Source organism: Malaclemys terrapin, chromosome 1 (assembly GCF_027887155.1).
Source record: "Malaclemys terrapin pileata isolate rMalTer1 chromosome 1, rMalTer1.hap1, whole genome shotgun sequence".
In the NCBI taxonomy this organism is placed as follows: Eukaryota; Metazoa; Chordata; order Testudines; family Emydidae; genus Malaclemys; species Malaclemys terrapin.
The window spans coordinates 230,848,137-230,868,273 of NC_071505.1; the positions used below are offsets into that span (position 1 = coordinate 230,848,137).

The following is a 20,137-nucleotide window of genomic DNA, read 5'->3' on the forward strand; positions in this document are numbered from 1 at the left end:
AAGGACATAAAAACTTGCTTATTATAGAAGCTTCTATTACCTTTTGAATTTAAGCTTGTATCTCATTTGTGTGTGTATGCTTACGTGCTTTATCTCATGAATAACTCTAATTTCTTTTCTTAGTTTATAAATCTTTAATTAGTCTGTTATAGGATTGGCTACAGGTGTTGTCTTTGGTTTGAGATCTGAGTATGATAGACCTGGATAAGTAACTGGTCCTTTGGGACTGGGAGTAACCTGAATATTGATGTGATTTTTGGTGTCAAGTGACCATCTATCACATAGTCCAGCTTGCCTGGGTGGCAAGATAGACTGGAATGCCAAGGGGACTGTCTGTGACTCCATGGTAAGGCTGTTGTGCTTTCGGAGTTCACGCTTGTTACTGGGTTGGTGAAATAGAACATACCACCCATTTGGAGTTTCTGCCCTGCCTTTTGACATTCTCTCCTGAGGTTGGCACTCACAGTCATGAGCCACTCCAGACAGCATGACAGAAGGAACACAGCCAGAATATGGAAAGAACTGGTTAAAGAATATTTAGATAAGTTAGATATATTCAAGAGCCTGATGAAATTCATCTTACAGTACTTAAAGAACTAGCTTAAGCAATCTCAGAACCCTAGCAATTACCTTTGAAAACTCACTGAGAATTTATGGGGGACAGATGAGGACCCAGACGACTGGAGAAGGTCAAACATAGTTCGTGTCTTTAAAAGAGGAATAAAGAGGACCTGGGAAATTATAGACCAGACATCTTAATTTTGATACCTGGAAAGATACTGGAACAAATTATTAAACCAACAATTTGTAAGCACCTAGAGGATAACAGGATTCTGAGGGTTAACCAGCATGAATTTATCAAGAACAAAACAAGTCTAATTTCCTTCTTTGACAGAGTTACTAGCCGAGTGAATGGGTGGCGGGAAGCAGTTGATCTGAATATATCTTATTTTAGTAAGGCTGTTGATACAGCCCCACATTAAATTCTCATAAGCAAACTAGGAAAATGTGATATAGATTAAATTATTATAAAGTGGGTACATAACTGGTTGAAAGATCATACTCACAGAGTAGTTGTCAATAGTTCTCTGTCAAACTGGAAGGACATACTTAGTGAGATCCCAGGAGGGTCTGACCTGGGTTTGATACTATTTAATATTTTCATTAATAACTTGGACAATGGAGTGAAGAGCATGCTTATCAATTTTGTGGATGACACCAAGCTGGCAGGGGTTGCACACTTTGGAGGACAGATTTAGAATTCAAAATGACTGTGACAAATTGGAGAATTGGTCTGAAATCAACAAGATGAAATTCAATAAGGACAAGTATAAAGCATGGAAGGAGCAGTCAAATACATAGCTACAACATGGGGAATAACTGGCGAGGCAGTAGTATTGTTGAAAAGGATCTAGAGATTATAATGGATCACAACTGAATATGAACCAACAATGTGATGCAGCCGCAAAAAAGACTAATATCATTCTGGGGTGTATTAAATGAAGTATCATATGTAAGACACAGAAGGTAATTGTCCTGGTCTATTCAGCGTTGGTGAGGGCTCCGCTGGAATACTGTGTCCAATGCTGGGCGCTACACTATGAGAAAGATGTGGACAAATTGGAGAGTCCAGAAGAGAGCAACAAAAATGATAAAAGGTTTAGAAAACCTGGCCTATGAGAAAAAGTTAAAAAATCTGGGTATGATTAGACTTGAGAAAATAAGTGGGGAAGCTGATAACAGTCTTTAAATATGTTAAGGCATTTTATAAAAAAGCTGGTGGTCAATTGTTTTCCATTTCCACTGAAGGTAGGACAAGAAGTAATCGTCTTAATCTTCAGCAAGGGAGATTTAGGTTAGATATCGGGAAAACCTTTTTAGCTATAACACTAGTTATGTACTGGAATAGGCTTCCAAGGGAGGTTGTGGAATCCCCAGCATGGGAGATTTTTAAGAACAGGTTAGACAAACACCTGTCAGGAATGGCATAGGCTTACTTGATCCTGGCTTAGTATAGGGAGCTGGACTCAATGACCTTTTAAGGTCCCTTCTAGGTCTATATTTCTATGATTATTACTAAATAGATGAGTAGTTTGTAAACTGGAAAGTCTAAAACCTGCTCCCTAATGCTGCTAGTGTCTTTGAAATGTCATCTGTAACAGGGTGGCTTGCCCCATGGCCTGGAGACCTTGGGGCAGGGGTCCGCAACGTTCGGCACGCGGCTCACCAGGGTAAGCACCCTAGCGGGCTGGGCCAGTTTATTTACCTGCTGACGTGGCAGGTTCGGCCGATCGCAGCCCCCACTGGCCGCTGTTCACCATCCCAGGCCAATGGGGGCAGCGGGAAGCCGCGGCCAGCACATCCCTTGGCCCGCGCCGCTTCCCGCCGGCCCCATTGGCCCGGGATGGCAAACCACGGTGAGTGGGGGCCGCGATCGTCTGAACCTGCCGCATCAGCAGGTAAATAAACTGGCCGGGCCCGCTAGGGTGCTTACACTGGTGAGCCGCGTACTGAACGTTGCCGACCCCTGCCTGGGGGCTAAGCCAACCCTGGTTAAAAGGTAATCAGTTTATTTCAGTGTAAAAGAGCAGGAAATTGGAGTGAAGTGGGCAAAGTCTAGGATGTTATGGTACAGTCTGCAGCAGGGCCGGCTCCAGGCACCAGCCCACCAAGCTTGTACTTGGGGCGGCACCTGGAGGGGGGCGGCGCGGCGCTCTGGCTCTGGCCGCTGGGGAGAGCGGAGCCGCAGTGGGCTCGCCACCCTCCCCCGGCGCTCTGGCCGCTGGGGAGAGCGGAGCCGCGGCGGGCTCACCGCCCTCCCCTGCCGCGCTGGGTGGGGGGGGGGAAGGGGCGGCGGGAGGCTTTTTTGCCTGGGGTGGCAAAAAAGCCAGAGCCAGCCCTGGTCTGCAGGGAGTCCTGGGAGAGACCCTGGCCTAGCAGGGATGCCTGGGATAGACCCTATCCAAACAGGAGAAGGACTGTAAAAGCCCTAGCCAGGAAGGCCTGGGAGGAGGAAGAGAAACTGTGTGCTGTGAATTTAAGAATGAATTTCGTTTTGAGGTTCTGAGCTTTAATTATGGTTTATTTTATATTGATAAACTTAGTCCCCAAGAAGGGGTATTTTTTTTAATCAAGACAGCCTGAAGTGACATTTATTTGATCAGTCCAAGAGGGGGCAGGCTATCTAAAATGTCATCCTAGGCCATGATGGGAGGCTGCTTTGTTACCATAATTCCTAGGTACTTCTGACATTGATTGCTATGGATGGTGACTGAAAAAAATATTAGGAGGGTCACTGCCCCCCAGTGCAGTTTACAAAACCGAATGTTAATAAAACTGTATTATTCAAATGTTTAAAAGTAATACATGAAAACAGAAACTTATTTGGATTTGGATTCCTCTGCTGTGTCTACAAACCGAAGGTTACAACAGAATGCTAAAATATAACTGAAACTGAGCAGGTTAAGTGACACTGAAGTAGTGTATTTTATCATCCAAAGTGAGTCAACGGACAAAAGTAAAGCAAGATGATTCCCCCACCCCAAAAATTCTTACAGTTTTAAAACCATAAAGCAGTGTCAATATCACAGGCAATGTAGTTTTTCTTAAAATATTGCCTTATTCTACCCATTATGGTGTATAAAATAATGTGGAAAACCAGATCCTGCTGCAGAAATGAAGCACTTTGTGCTTTGCATGTTATGTTATACCAAGCACCTGTACAAGATGTTACCCCACCAGTGTGCATGGATAGTGTTGTATTGCCACTTTGCACAGCTGCCAATGACTACACAAAGGGCAAGAGGGTAGAGAACCAGGTCCTCACAGCGTTTGGATTTTGTAGAGGGAGAGACAAATCTTCAGCTGGGGCAATGGTGGGTTAATCGGACAATCTAATAGCTACCCTAGCTAGCCATCACACCTGGACTAGCCAGTCATCAGACATGACTCTGCATAGTCTAGTACAAAGGCAAAGGGCAACTGACTCTCACGCTGCCGGCTTCTAGGCTGCCCCTGCAGAGTAGTACCACGGCACCAGGCGGGCTAGCTCCAACCCAGCGCGAGGGCTTCGCTACCCACCCCGTTTGGATTTGGACCTCGGGAGGTGGGGAGGAGGCCTACGCCTTTAAGAGGCTGGGCTGGAGAGGGGGCGGCGGGCTGGCGGCGCGTCCCGTGTGCGCTGGGGGATCCTGCGCATTGGAGCTGCGCCCTGCTTGACAGGCTGCGCGCAGACAGCAGCCGTCGCCGCAGCCCAGGGCTCTCGGACAGCCCGGGATCAGCTGCAGCGCGGCGGGCGGGTGGAGGCGGCGGCTGCTTCCAGCCATGCAGCTCCCCGTGCGCTCCCAGCTGCTGCTCCTGCTCTTGCTGCGGGCCAGCGGGCTGCGGGCCGGCGAGCGGAGCAGCAGCGCCATGGAGGAGATCGCCACGGAGAAGGAGGCGGAGGAGAGTCACCGGCAGGACAGCGTGAGCCTCCTGACCTTCATCCTGCTGCTCACCCTCACCATCCTCACCATCTGGCTCTTCAAGCACCGCCGGGTGCGCTTCCTCCACGAGACCGGCCTGGCCATGATCTATGGTGAGCTGGGGCCGGGCTGCTGCGCCCCGGGGGGAGCTGCCCCCGCCGGTCCAGTGTATCCCGGGGGGCGGTTCCTGTGATCTCCGCAGCTGTCCGAGCCGGGGGCGGGGGAATGACCCGGGCTGTTGGGGAGGAGCCCCCCCTCTCCTCCTCCCCCTGCTCCTTTTCACTTTCCTTTCCCCGTGTAAACGCGCGTTCCCGTGAGCTCAGGGACCGCACCGCTTATAACGAGACGCCGGCTCTAGTACGTAATGTCTCTGACACACTTTCCTCTTGACCTGTCTCTTTATTGCGAGGCCCTTGGGGGGCGATCCGGCTGCGCTCCCCCTTCCCCGGCCTGCCCGGGGGGTGGGGGTGATGGATTGGAGGGGAACCTCCTTCAGTTCTGATTTCCCATGAAATGGGCCCAGGCCGTGATTGGTCGGTGTGAGGGAAGCGGAGTAGCCAGGTGTTTCGGTGTCACTCTCTGCTGAGGTTCAGTCGCGCAGTGGTGGAAGGAAGGAAGGAAGGCGGGGGTGCAGGAGGGAGCCATCCACAATAACTGTGTGTGTCATGGGGGGGAGGTTGCTCCTTTCTCAAACATGCTGTTTTATTCTGATGAAGAAGGCAGACAACGTCCAACATGCATGTGGTTGGGTTCTGTTTTTTTATGCCATGCTACCTTGTTGTCAAACGGCTAGGAGACCCAGGAATGTGTTTTTTTTTTAAAAAATCAAATAAGAACAAGCTGCCTTTTATGGTAAGTGACAAGTCCTGTAAAATCCATGTCAGGCCAATAAAGCCCCCAAATGCATAACTTATTTTTGGTGACAGTTTTTCAGGCAGCTTAGCTTGGGGACTTGCTCTGAATCATAGAGAAGAAGAAAACACCCATTATGCCTGCAAGTTCATATGTGGGCTATAGTATCCGAGATGAACAGTTTTCACCCCATTATGTATATTTGGGGTAGCTGTGTTCTGTCCCACTTGCATCACTGTACACGCTAATGCCATAATACAATATGAAAAAGTCTTTGGCTTTTCAACCAATTTCTCTGATTTTAGGAAGCTAGCTTGCTAAGAGAATTTATTCTATATTTCTTGTACTATGTGCACACAGATCATCTCCATCATTACTTTGAAATATAACTTAAACATTGCTGCCATGGTGAGTATTTCACAAGATGAAAAGAAGCATCATTAAATGTTCATGTGCTCTGTCCTGGTAACTGACTGCCAAAGAGCTGCTATTTTGTTGCTTCTGGCACCCAGTACTTATTGGCTACCAATTGATTGCAACGAAATTAGATACCAGGAAACTTTTACACAGTGTATCTTAAGCCCTCTTGGTTGAATAGGCAATGAAACAAACAGAGCGTGTTCTTTTAATAAAAAAAAAAATCCAGCTGTAGGACAAAAATAAATGACACAACAGAACAGATGTTCACACCTGCACTCTGTGTAGCTGTTAATTCAGATATGCTTAGTCCCACAGTCTGCTATAATTAATGAGTGGTGCAGAGGCCTGCAGGTAAACCTCTGCTGATGGTTTTTATACACACACAGTTACTCAGAGAACATAAACAATTTTGACCATAAGATGTCATCCATTTAAAAAATGACTTGTCTGTCTCTGATTGGTATTACTGCTAGTGGAACTTCTTTTCTTTCTTTAGGTAGACCAGCTCTTGCATCATAATGTAAAACACCTACAGTAATTGAAATTTGCATGTGATAAGCACAGATGAGAAATTCTACACATAGGAACAATTAACTTTTTCTTCCTCGATGAGTACTAACTTATCCTGAGATCTGATCGCTTGTTAAAGCAGTGGAATTTTCCACTGCTGATATTTTTCTTAACCCATCCCATTCTCTTCTTACTCACTGGTCTCTTGCTGCATTGCTATGCATTTCATTTTATATACACACACATACACACACACACTGCTGTAAACTTAAAGGTTAAAACTTAAACTTAAAGTTAAAAAGATTGATGAATTATCTACTAGTATAGTACTACTTAGCACTCGAATAACACTTTAGAGGCGTAAAGCATAGTACAAACATTAATTAGAAAGGAAAGATTAGGATCATATCATGCATGTTACTTTGTTACTGCCTTAATATAGTCATCTTCAGAATTGCTTCAGGTGGGAGTATTTAAAAACATCACAGTATTCTAGACTTAAGTGTTTTTTCTTTTCATTGTATATGAAAGTTTTATGTACATCAAGGGCTTAAAAATACCTATTGATAGTGGTGTGCGTTTACTACATTTCTCAAATACGCACACCATTTATTTTATAGGACACCAACGGTATTTGAATGTATCATGCTTACCTCTTGAGATGCATTTTGACACAAAATGCGAAATACTTCAATTGGAAAAATCTTGGATTTTAATTAAATGCAATAAATTTACTGTAACTTTTAGGCCTTGATACTTAAGATGGTTCCCTAGCTTCTGATCTTTGACAGAAAAGTGAAAATTCTATATTTATAAATCTCAGGAAATATAGTATTGTAGGCTTTCTTGTTGTGAATGCAAAAATGTCAGGGGAAATGTCAAAATATTTAGTTATTACATGATCCTGGTGCTTGAGGAAAATATATCTATTGTTACAATTATTACATGTTTTCAAACAGCAACTCTTAAAAGATTTAATATTTGGAATGTATAGATGAGCCTCTTTGTTCCAAGATTATAATATATGATGTGGCTTGTTTAAGAACACCCTCTTGCCAGGACACAGCAGACCTCTGGGAAGAAATATTTAAATGAGTTTGCAGGTGTTTTTTCTCTTCCCCCCCCCCCCCCCCCCCCAGATGTTAGTCTTCATGCCAATAAAGCTATGGCAGGGTCTGTCTCACATTATTTAAAAATATTGCAGGCTTCCTATAGAACAAAACAAGCTAGATTTGTTACAGAGTAGCAGCCTTGTTAGTCTGTATCTGCAAAAAGAACAGGAGTACTTGTGGCACCTTAGAGACTAACAAATATGCATATCCATATGCATCCGAAGAAGTGGGCTGTAGTCCACGAAAGCTTATGCTCTAATAAATTTGTTAGTCTCTAAGGTGCCACAAGTACTCCTGTTCTTTTTGTAGATTTGCTATGTTTCTGATATTATATACAGCACATGTGCTATATCAAAGTTACATCATTCGTATAGCAGTTTCTTTCTTCCTTTTACACAAACATTCACACAAAGAATGGTGGCTAAGCTGAGAGGCATTTGGTGAAAGATGATACTTGGGTATTTAAGGAATATAAAACAAAACACAAGTAAATCTATATATGTATATAACATTTAATATCCTCTCCTCCATTGTCATGTACTGCTTTACACACATGGTAATTGGAGAGCTTAAAGTCTAGGAAAACAAATATCTAACAAAGAGTTCTGATTCTGACTTGGATTTCTGGGTGTCGCTGCAATATAAACATGCATGTGATTATTATTTTTTTTTATCAGTTTAGGTTCTAAACAGTGTATAATAGTGCACATCGTACTATTATCTAACTTTCAGTTCAAGACAAGAAAGGTTCCCCATCAAATTTAATTTCAGTAAGGAAAGAAGCACTCCAAAGTCCCAGGTGGCTGAACAAGAGTTGTGGCTTATGCTATCTTAAGTACATTTATAAAAGAAGCAGATTTGCATTCTCCAACACTGAGTTACTTTTTCACTCATAGGACACTAACTTCCAGACTGTTGGCCATAATTGTTGGTTATGCTTCAAAGAACAAGTTCTTGGAGGTCTGTATAGAATCCATGTCTGATAAGGCCACTGCTATGCCCAGATTTGCCCTTTTCCCATAACTTTACATTACTGGCTGACTTGATTCCAGAATTCCAAGAGCATTGTGGAGTCCAACAACACTTATAAATTCCCTGCTCTGTCACAACCACCTCTATGGAAGCTATCACCACTTGTCTATCTGCAATAGGTTCTGATTAAATATGCTCTCTAAAAACTTTGTATTATTGAGATATGAAGTAGAATTTGAGGTTTCATACATCACTCTTCATATTGTAAGCCATATTTTTCATAACCTTTTGTCACAGTTTCAGCATGAACTGGACCTTAGATCCCTTATTCCCTCTTGAGCGCAGCCCTTGGATGACAGGCCTGGCTTTCTTAATATCATGCTGGGTGGAACCATGCAGTCCAATCATTCTTAAAGTGGATCTCTGGGCTGCAGCCCCCCTGCTTACCAACTGGTTTGGTACCTGTCACCCCTTTTCCTTTGGGGACCTGTGTCCAACAAGTTAATAAAGAAACTCAAAAACAGTGTCTTCAAAACAAACCATTAGTTATTAATTCCTCTGAAGGTTCAAAGCATATAGAACAAATTGTGAAAATTATCAAAGGCCTTTATGTGTAGAATTTGCACCATAATCTTTCCTTGCCAGGTTTGGAAAGTTCTCCTCAGCCCAGCTAACCCCCATGTCTGGTTGGGAGAAGCAAATGGTCCTGCTTGCCACCTGCTCTTTCTGTGCCTTGGTGTGTTCCTTGCCAGCCTGTCAGCTCTTGCTGGCTCTCTCAGAAGTCTCTGGGACCACTCATTCAACCCCTTCCCTCGTCTAGGCCCGTGTTCTGCAGTGGTTTATCATTCCCTTTAATCTCTCTCTCTTCTCAGCCTTGGCAAAACAGCTATGTCACCTGGTGTTGAGGAGTTGCTTCTTTGTGGCTATGAACCTAGCTGTTGTGTTTGTTGGGATGTTACGCCCTTATGGTGTCTTTCCAGCTTGGTTCCTTTAACAATCCTTTTGATCTAACTCCATAGCAACTAACCCATCGTAAACAAACCCACAGAGACATGTACCATAATAATAAGAAAATACAAATATTTCCCTATTTTCACACCTGTAATTTATAATCTTATTTAAGATTAAGCAATATGTGTTGAGTCCTGGACATCTCCCACAAGTACTAGAGGTCTTCTTTGACAGGCTTTGAAAAATACTCTAACAATGTGCATTACATTTAATTTCAGATGGCCAGTAGATGTTGTTAATCAATTACAGTTCTGCAATTACACCTGTAACCCTTCTGCCAGGTAGCATGGGCAGCCACAAAGTTGGGTTCAATATCTAGGGGGGTGATACTCAGACCTCAGGGGTTCAGGAGCCAAATTAGCGATCAACATTACCCAAAAGAGCCACAGTAGTGTGAATTCATGATTTCATTTACTGTAGTACTATATATTCATATTTAAACTGTATGACTGGAAATATTTATTTTATATTATTCTTACAGCAAACTGACTTAAGTATTATTTTGCCAACTACAATTGGTTAATAGCACAGTAAAAGCATCCTGACTGGTTAAAAACTTAGGTTAATAAAAATCACACTGTTTTAATATCATGTGCTGCAGAGAGACGCAGGAAACCAATTAAAGAGGCACTTGCGACTCACGCGCCTCAATCTGAGTATCACTAAGCTAGGGTTTCCTCTTAACAATACAAAAAAAAACTGGCTTGAGCTCGCACCCAGTGATGTGGTAAAACATAATACCACATCTGGGAGCCTTTAAGAGGCAATAATTCCCCTCTCTTCCACACACTAAGTCTATGTATAACAAAAGAGAACTTTTAATAAAAGGGAAAGGGAACCAAGCATTAATTTTGGAAAACACCACAGCCACATTCAAAAGCATGTTACCATAAACAAACCTGACCCCACAGTGCATTGGGCACTGTCCTTTGCTTCAGTTTCCCACCCTGCGGTGGGAAAGTCTGATGAATGAATGTCCCTTTAACACATCACTCCCATCTCTCTCCGCTGCATCCCATGCACAGTTGGTTGTTCCTTCGTTAGCCAAGACCTGAGTTTAGAGGTGTGTTTGTAGGGGTTCCCCTCCCATCCCAGAAAAGAGAGCGGGGGGAAGGAAGACATCGAGCAATGTCTCTGTGGTCACTGCATGCCTCTGCAACTGGCTGTTTGCTGCTGCTGCCACTGCTTTTTTCTGCCTCAGTTGGTTGCTTGCTAACACCACTTTTCTCTGCCACCATTGGTCGCGTGCTGTTGCTATTGGATGCTTGCTGCCACTTCTGTGATGCTGTGTTCTGAGGTTCTACCACTGAACCCAGATCTTTAGTGATTTTTGCTCTTCATGATTTCACTGGTTTCAGGGAACCTCACTGCCAGGACAGCCTCTGCATTGTCTTTCCTTTCATCATTGTCTAAGACATAGCTCCTTGACCTGCTTATCAGTGATTCAGCTCTGGTAATCCCTGAACAGAAACAATGGATCTCAATTGAGTCTAATTAGCTCTGTCTTTAAACAGTGGAGAGGGGAAGGTCAAATAGTATCTGGGACTCTTTGGGCAGAGGCCACTCCACCAGGTAGGAACACCTGTGCCCACCCCAACTCACCTTCACTGGGATGTGGCATCCTTACACCCTGCTTAGCAAGTAAGGTTCAGATTAGGGTGACCCCCACAGTCAAGGATGGCTAAATACAGTTCTGCTGCCCTTTACTTGTACAATATGGATAACAACATTTCATAACCCCTGCACTCAATACTAAAGTTCTTTGTAGCCCACCACCAGCCAAAAGTGATCATTTTGGCAAAGAAGCTGCATCATGCTATGTATCTAGGCAGAGTAGGGTATGTCAATGCAAACACGGTCTGTTCCTGAAGTCTTTCCCCCTGCTAGATATGGTGGAGCTCATGCAGACCCTGCTTACACATCTCTTAAATTATAAGTAGGGCTCCGTGTTTGTCATGGAGGTCGTGGAAGTCACGGATTCCGTGACTTCCTGCAACCTCTGTGACTTCTGCAGTGGCCAGTGTGGTTGACCCCAGGGCTGCCCAAGCAGCCGCCGATGTGGCTGGCCCTAGGGACTGCCTGAGCAGCGGTCCTGGGGTGGCTGGTGAAAACACTCCTTGAAAATGATGATGGGGAAGGGAATCCATTTCATCTGACTTACACCTACCAAGGCTGGAAAAAGTGCCCTTTGAAGTTTAGGAAAGGCTTTAGGCACTTTTTTCCCTTCTTCTTCCAAAAGTAGCTATTGATTTCAGTGCCACAAGTTTTGGGTGCCCAACATAAAAGGATCTGAGACTCAGTGGGTGAGTGCTCTGCACTTTCTGAAAATCAAGCCACTTTTAAGATGTCTAGTGTTGGACACCCATAACCACTAGTTGCATTTGAAAATCTGTGTCTTGGACTCAGCTCAGTATGCAAAAGGAAATCAAAGCTGCTGCAGCATGGGATACAGAACTTGAAATTGGAAAATATAGTAGTGGATATGTAATAGCCATTATAGAGACAAAGTGAGTGTGGCAATATCTCTTTTATTTGACAAACTTCTGTTGGTGACAGAGATAAGCTTTCAAACTACACACCTGAAGAAGAGCTCTGTCTAGCTCAAAAGTGTTTCTCTTTCACTACCTGAAGTTGGTCCAATAAAAGATATTACCTCACCCACCTTGTCTCTCTAATGGCCTGGGACCAACACGGCTACAACAATACAGCTACAACAACACTATTAGCCATTACGTCAGTCCTCTTTCTGGTTAATGAGGGCTTTTGTTACCTTCACACATGGCCTCAGGAATAATATACACTGACATCCTCTTGAGAATTAGGAGAAGGAAAAGAAACTGCCTTTAAGAGCCAACTGGATTGATACATAGAATTGTAGTAATGTAGGACTAGAAGGAACCTTGAGAGGTCATCTACTCCAGTCTCCAGCACTGAGGCAGAACTAGGTACTATCTAGACCATCCTTGGCTGGTGTTTGTCCGACTGTTCTTAAAAACCTCTGGTGACAGATTCCACAACCTCCCTGGGTAATTTGTTCCAGTGCTTAACTACCCTGACAGTTAAGTTAGACATTAGGAAAAGCTTCCTAACTCTTCCTTGCTGCAGTTTAAGCCCATTGCTTCTTGCCCTGTCCTTAGCAGATAAGGAGAACAATTTAGTTTATCGCAACCTTTTACATACTTGAAAACTGTTATCATGTCCCCCATCAATGATCTCTAGTCTAGATTTTACAAATGCATTTTTTTTCAATTTTTCCTTGTATATTTTCTAGACCTTTAATAATTTTCGTTGCTCTCATCTGGTCCTTCGTTGCTTTCTCCAATTTGTCCACAGCTTTCCTGAAGTGTGGTGCCCAGAACTGGACACAGTACTCCAGCTAAGGCCTTATTAGTGCTGAGCAGAGTGGAAGAATTACTTCTCATGTCTTGGTTAGCACGCTTCTGCTAATATATCCCAGAATGATGTTTGCTTTTTTTTTTTTTTTTTTGGGCAACAGTATTACATTGTTGACTCATATTTAGTTAGTGATCCACTGTTAACCTCGAGATCCTTTTCCGCAATATTCCTTCCTAGGCAGCCATTTCCCACTTCGTATTTGTGCATTAGATTAGTCCTTCCTAACTGTAGTACTTTGCATTTAGCCTTATTGAATTTCATTCTATTTATTTCAGACCATTTCTCCAGTTTGTCAAGATAATTTTTAATTCTAATCATGTCCTCCAAATCGCTTGCAACCCCTCCTAACTTGGTATACTCCACAAACTTTATAAGTGTACTCTCTATGCTGTCATTCAAATCATTTATGAAGATATTGAATAGAACCGGATGAGGATTGGTCCCTGTGGGACATAACTCAATATGCCCTTCCAGCTTGACTGTGAACCACTAATAACCATTTTCCAACCGGTTGCACCCACTTTATAGTAGGTTTGTCTAGGCTATATTACCCTAGGCTATTTATGTGACGGTCATGTGACACAGTATCAAAAGCTTTACTAAAGTCAAGCTACATCACTTCTGCTGCTTTCCCACAAAGGCTTGTTACCCCATCAAAGAAGGATATTAGGTTGGTTTGACATGGTCTGTTCTTGACAAATCCGACCTGACTGTTACTTACCACCTTATTGTCTTCTAGGTGCTTACAAATTGATTGTTTGATTATTTGTTCTGTTATCTTTCTGGGTAATGAAGTTAAGATGACAGGTCTATAATTCCTTTGGTTGTCCTTATTCCCCCTTTTATAGACAGGTACTATATTTTCCCTTTCCAGTCCTCTGGGATCTATCCTGTTCTCCATTAGTTCTCAAAGATAATCGCTAGTTCCTTAAGTATTCTAGGATGTACTTTGTCAGGCTGAAGACATCTAGTTTGTTTAAAGAACAGGAGTACTTGTGGCACCTTAGAGACTAACAAATTTATTAGAGCATAAGCTTTCGTGGACTACAGCCCACTTCTTCGGATGCATACGAAAGCTTATGCTCTAATAAATTTGTTAGTCTCTAAGGTGCCGCAAGTACTCCTGTTCTTTTTGCGGATATAGACTAACACGGCTGCTACTCTGAAACCTAGTTTGTTTAAGTAATTCTTAACTTATTCTTTCCCTTTAGCCTCCGATCCTACTCCATTTACCCTGATGTTCTCTAAGTTAGTCGTCCGATCACTGCTAACTCTTTTTTTGGTGAAAACTGAAACAAAAAAGGCATTTAACACTTCAGCCATTGCCACGTTTTCTGTTGTTGTCATTTCCTCCTCATTGAATAACAGGCTTATCCTGTCCTTGGTCTTCCTGTTGCTTCTAATTTATTTGTAAAGTGTTTTCTTGTTACCATTCGTGTTCCTAGCTAATTTTATCTTGTTTTGTGCCTTGGCCTTTCTAGTTTTGTCCCTACGTACTTGTGGTGGTGGTGGTGTTTTTAATATTCATCCTTCATAATTTGACCTAGTTTCCACTTTTTGAATGACTTTTTTTCGAGTTTCTGGGCCTTGAAGAGCTCCTGATTAAGCGAGCGTGGCCTCTTAGATAGGAAGTATGGTTTTGTATACATTGGGATAGTTTGCTCTTGTGCCATTAATCTTTCTTAAAAAACCTGTCAACTCTCCTGAATTCTTTTTTTCCCTTAGACTTGTTTCCTATGGGATCTCACCAGCCAGTTCTCTGAGTTTGCTGAAGTCTGCCTTCTTGAAGTCCATGGTCTTATTCTACTGTTTTCCCTCCTACCATTCCTTAGAATCAGGACTCATCATTTCATGATTACTTTCACCCAAGCTGCCTTCCACCTTCAAATTCTGAACCAGTTCCTCCCTATTTGTCAAAAGCAAATTTAGAACAGCCTCTCTCCTAGATGCTTTGTCCACCTTCTGTGATTAAAAAGTTGTCTCCAGTGCTTTCCAAGAACTTGTTGGATAATCTGTGCCCTGCTGTATTATTTTCCCAACAGATGTTTGGGTAGTTGAAGTCCCGCCTCACCACCAACTCCTGTGTTTTGGATGATTTTGTTAGTTGTTTAAAAAAAGCTTCATCCGTCTCTTCTTCCTTGTTAAGTATCCTGTAGTAAATCCCTACATGACATCACCCACACTTCAAATTCTGAGCTATTGTACAGTGTAGTGTTGTACAAACATCAACAAGCTCTGAGCTATTGTGTGCTCTTCTTTAACCTTCGTAATGAAATCTCTTAGACTGTTCTAGTGAGGCTTTTCATAACCTGCTTCTAGACAAAAAAAATGTTTCTTAAATCATTTGATTAAAATGCAACTATAATTTGTATTTAAATTGGGGAACCAATGCTGGCTGACTGTCTTGAAGGGAGGGAGATAAAAAGATACTTAGGAGTAGAGAGACAAGTTTTACCTTTCTATGTGGAAATGGTGGAACAAGAACTGGATGCAATATTCCAGTTTCAGTGTCCACGTCTGAAAAAGAATGTTGAAAAATTGGAGACGGTGCAGTGAAGAGCCACAAAAATGATTTAAAGGCTGGAAAATGCCTTGCAGCGAGAGATCAGTCTGTGAGCTCAATCTTTTCAAAAAGGAGTTTGAGAGGTGACTGGATTCCTGTGCATAAGTACCTTCATGGGGGGAAAATACCAGATTCTAAGGAGCTTTTTAATCTAACAGAGACAAGTATAATAACGAATAGCTGGAGGTTGAAGCAGATTTTTACTTGTGGGGGTGATTTACAACTGCAACAAAATACCAAGGGAAATGGTAGATTTCCCATCTCTTGATGTCTTCAAATCAAGACTTGATACTTTCTGGAAGATGTGCTTTAGTTAACTACTAAGTATTGGTCTCAATATGCAGTTATTGGGTGAAATTCTTTGGCCTGTGTTATACAAGAGTCAGAGTAGGTGATCTAATGATCCCTTCTGGTATTAAAATCTATGAACATATGAACAAAACAGCTGTGATGTGTACGCAAGGTCCTTGTTTTCACAAAACAGGAACATAACCTGTTTCTTCTCACAGGTGGAGAACAAGTGTCCATGTTACCAGTGGTAAGCCGTCAGACGTTATATGTATCAAGGCGTGGTTGCCACCTGTTTTTATAGATGGTAATTGAAATTTAATAGGAATTCTCTTAACTGGCCATGCTGACAAATGTGTTAATAATAACTTACACACAATCAGGTCTCTCTTTGTTCTACTGAGCAATGTCATTCATCCCTTTCTGACTTAATTTGGATGTGCTCTTTCCATTTAAGTTAGTAAAAGATCTATCTATGGTGGTTAAAGTTCCTCTAGCTCCACCTGGAATTTCTGGATGTTTCTTCTATACTATGCGCTTAACATTTTTTTTTTTTTTTTATGATGATCAGGTGATAGGCAGGTTGGGGAATCCTAGCACTTCCCAATCAATTTCTTTCTCCATGTAAGCATTAGGGTGGGGTTTTCAAAAGTGCCTAAGTGACTTAGAGGTACAAGTCTTATTGACTTTCCAAGTCATCTAGGCACTCTTAAACTCAAAATCCAGATTAGGAGTAGGAGTTTGATCAGTCTAGCCATATTTAACTCAGAATACATCTGTGGAGATACATTTTTTTTCCTCCTTGAGATTATATGACGTCAGTATTGGGAGGATGAGAAACAAGTAATTTAGTTTAAGAAGAACATTCATCTTGAGGGTATTTTTATTAGTTATGCTAAAAGCTGCTAAATATTTCATACATATCAGACCTTTTCAGATTTTTTTTCTATCGGGAAATGGGTAATTTAGCTCATACTCATTAGCTTATTTTTTTTTTTTTTAAGTAGAAGGTGACTGCAGAATGCAATTAACTGGATGTGCAAGAATATGATAAAAATGATATAAAATTGCTTCTTCATGCACTGAAATCTGAAAATTCACTTTACCTTAGAAAAGCCTAAAGCTCCTAAAAGCTGTGGCAGAAGAAATTGGTTTTATCAGGAAAGAATAATTGTGGGTGAGGAGTGGAAAATGTAATAAGACTAATTGTGCTCTTTAGCCGGGAGAGTTGTGTGGTTCCCCCTGGAAATCCCAAACCTTACTTTTCAAATGTGGGGGCTTTTTTTCTTCTTCCTGTTAAATGTCTCAAACTCTTCTGGGGAAGGTCACTGCTTGCTCAGCCTTCAGATCTCTCAAGACCCATCTCTGGTGCAATGTCTGTAAGAAATCGGTCAGCTAATAATGGTTTGAAGGGCCAATGCGGATATTTGGAACTTCTTACACTTATAATTATGAGAACTACAATGTGCATAAAAACTATGTATGTATTTGATTGCATCTCTTACCTCCCTCTTTTTGTTTTAGAGTATAAGCTATTTGGGGAGGAGTTTACATTCATGCCTGTACCATACCTTCATAATGGAGCCATGAGCCTGTATATGGCCTCTGGGTGCCACCAAAATAGTCTGGGACCATGTGTAATTCCGTGGGCAAGTTAATGACAGAAAGGTGTCATTTGATTTGTAAAAATCTACAGAATCCTAATTTCAGTGGTGTCACCCTCTGCAGTGTGGCGGGGTGGGGCGGGTGAAGGAGAGGAGGGGACTCACTACTCCCAATTCCAGGTCCTCTGGTTGGTGGAAATTTTCTTAATATAGTGAGGTCGGAAATGGGTCAAGTTAGATATCATTAGAAAGCCATTTCTCCCATGAATACAAAGGTACCAAACGTGACAAACCTCAAACAATTCTGTAGATATATAAGTCGAGAAAATGTTTAAAAATCAACATTTTTGGAACGTATACTTTAAACGCTGGCTTGTCAGACATGCTGCCTTCACAAAATTGAATGGTGGCCCTCAACTGACAGTACGGTGTTATCATTTAAGGCTCGAAATATGATATCTGCCTAATTTTTTTTTAATGTTACAGATTATATAAATGGAAGGAGTGTTTCCAGTTGATTTGTATTATCGGGGGGAAGAAGAAGCGGTTCAGTGGTATTGATTATCAGCTTTGTTTATTTTGCTGAAAAAATTATAATGAGGCACTGGTTAAGACATCAGCATCTAATCAAAAATTACTGGAATCCCATTTTCAGATGGTATGCACATCGTTCCATAACATAAACTATATAACATAATTAATTACAATCCCAAAGCAGGAGCAGCTGAAGGTCCCTAAAAGTGGGGGGACCACCAGTGCCAGAACTGAGGCCCTGCCTTTCCTGTACCGCCCCTTCCCTTCTCTCTCCTTTCTGCCTCCTCCTTCTCATTGCTCACCCTTATGATGGACCCATGACCCCCTGACACACCCCCACACACCTACCTACCTACCTCTGTCCCAAAGTAATTTATTACAAAATCCATGTTTTTAATTTGGTCTTGATCATTTTTTTGGTATCAATGGGGAGATGAAGAGTAGACTAGTAGCTGAATCTTTGGAGAATACCACTGCGAAGGACCTGGTTAAACACAGTGCTCAGTGGCACCTTACATGCTACAAGAAGTGCATCCTTAAACTGAATTTGGCAAGGTTGGAGAGGAAGTACAGAGAGCATCAGGAAAACGTTGAAGATGCCAGGACAAGTGCCAACTGTGGGCAAGAATTGCCTTGTGCTAAGACGCATGGCACACATTTCAAGATGAATACCTGCTTCTTCTGCAGTAAGATGGAAGCCCAAACACACCCATTTAAGCACAGTTTCAACATGAGACAGGTGAGAAACTGTATGAAGTAGTCACTCTTGGTGAGAACATTGCATGGAAAGTAAACTGGGTGCATTGACCCAAAAGATGCCCACACATTGACTTTGCATATCACATTGAGTGCTGCATTAAGAATATACGTAATGTAAGTAAAAGGGAATTGAAACAAATACTGATTTTTTTTTTTTAAACTCCTGCAAACTGTGCAACTCAGCTGGAGTTCATAAATTGCCTCACAGAAGCTCTAATGGTCAGAAGGTGGTGGGAATAGCTGATGCAGAGGCTAAATATAGAGAAATATGTGCTTTAAATGGAACTGAAGAGGACCAAATGCTTAGCAGAAAGGCTTTTAGAACATGTATTGAAGATGAACTGTGGATATGGATGTTGTTTTTAGCAATCCATAGAAGTGAATCACAGCACATGTTCTTAAAAGCTGCAAGAGACGTGCCGCTATCAAAAGTGGAAGAAAGTACTGATGTCAACAGTAACATGAAGACTTCGTTTTGCGGAGGCCTTTTAGTGTGGCAGCCATAGATGTTATGGCTGAGGCACAAGCTCTTGACAACCCAGAAACTGTTAACACCTGCTGAGATTCGGCTGAACACTTCAGATGAGGCTACAAAGAAAATACTAAACCTATGACTAAATCCACCTTGCATTTGATGTATATGCAGAGGAATCAATTAAAAGTATTAACAGAAAGAAGAGACTCTGTGGTTTTGGTCCAATATAAATTCATTGACTCTATGAATATCTCCAGTGTCACAATGAAGAAGCTACTGTCTCATATTTACATGAAGGAGAGGTAACAGCATACATTGCAGGGAAAATGCTCCAGCATGCGAAGAATTGCTTGAAGAATTTTGTCGTTTAATGGTGTAATGAAGCTGCTGCCTCACACTGTTCAGTGAAATTTCTTCTTAGCTTCCGTGAGGAGGCTGCCACTAAAATTATCTTGCATGCTATCAGTGCCACAGAGAGAGGTGCTACTAAACTCTGTAGATTTTTTGCATGAGACAGATGTTCTAATACTCTCTCTGAAAGTACTGCTGAAGCCGAAGATGTCAGCTGCCAGCATTGGCAGAGCAAAGGCAGAAGTTGATGACTTAGGGAGGCCTGCATTCAAAAATTATATATAATTTAAAAATTGGCTAACCAGAAAATTGCATTTAAAAAAAAAGACTTGCTTATTGAGGTAAGAATTAAAAATCATACGGTTGCCGATTTGCTTTTTTCCATTTAAGGTAGGTAAAGAGGCCTCTGCAACGCTGAGTCTATTTATAAATAATATTAAATGTTGAATGGCTTGGCATTGTATGCCTTTTCCCTTGCTCTCACTTTTCTTCCAAAATGCCTGCAACTGAAATTATAAGCATGCAAAAACAAAACAACTGGCCACATTCTTAAATTCATTTCATGGGGCACCATACGTCTCTGCACCAAACATCATAAAAGGGAAGGACACAATTCTCCCTGGGTAGAAAGATTTTATTCTCTTTTAAATGGTTTAAACCACTGTTTGGTATTTGAGTTGCAAATGTGTTACTCTTTGCTTTTATTGTCTGCTCCTTGATCTTTTGATTTAAAGAACTGTGTGTGGGATGTGTTGACTGAAAGCTCTATATTGTGAGGTTTAAAGTTTGTAAGGACTTCAAGACATGTGGATGAAAGTCACCTAAGA

The 20,137-nt window shown here is 42.0% G+C and overlaps 1 protein-coding gene across 2 annotated transcripts in view; it reads left to right on the plus strand.

Moving 5' to 3' along the window:
* The first annotated feature begins 4,065 nt into the window (after nt 1-4,065).
* Nucleotides 4,066-20,137, plus strand: part of SLC9A7 (solute carrier family 9 member A7) — a 107,076-nt gene continuing 91,004 nt past the window's right edge. For both annotated transcript variants that reach the window (XM_054008937.1, XM_054008947.1), the window contains exon 1: nt 4,066-4,576. In XM_054008937.1, coding sequence (XP_053864912.1) covers nt 4,324-4,576 — 253 coding nt within the window. In that variant the 5' untranslated portion in view covers nt 4,066-4,323. The remainder of the gene's footprint in view (nt 4,577-20,137) is intronic.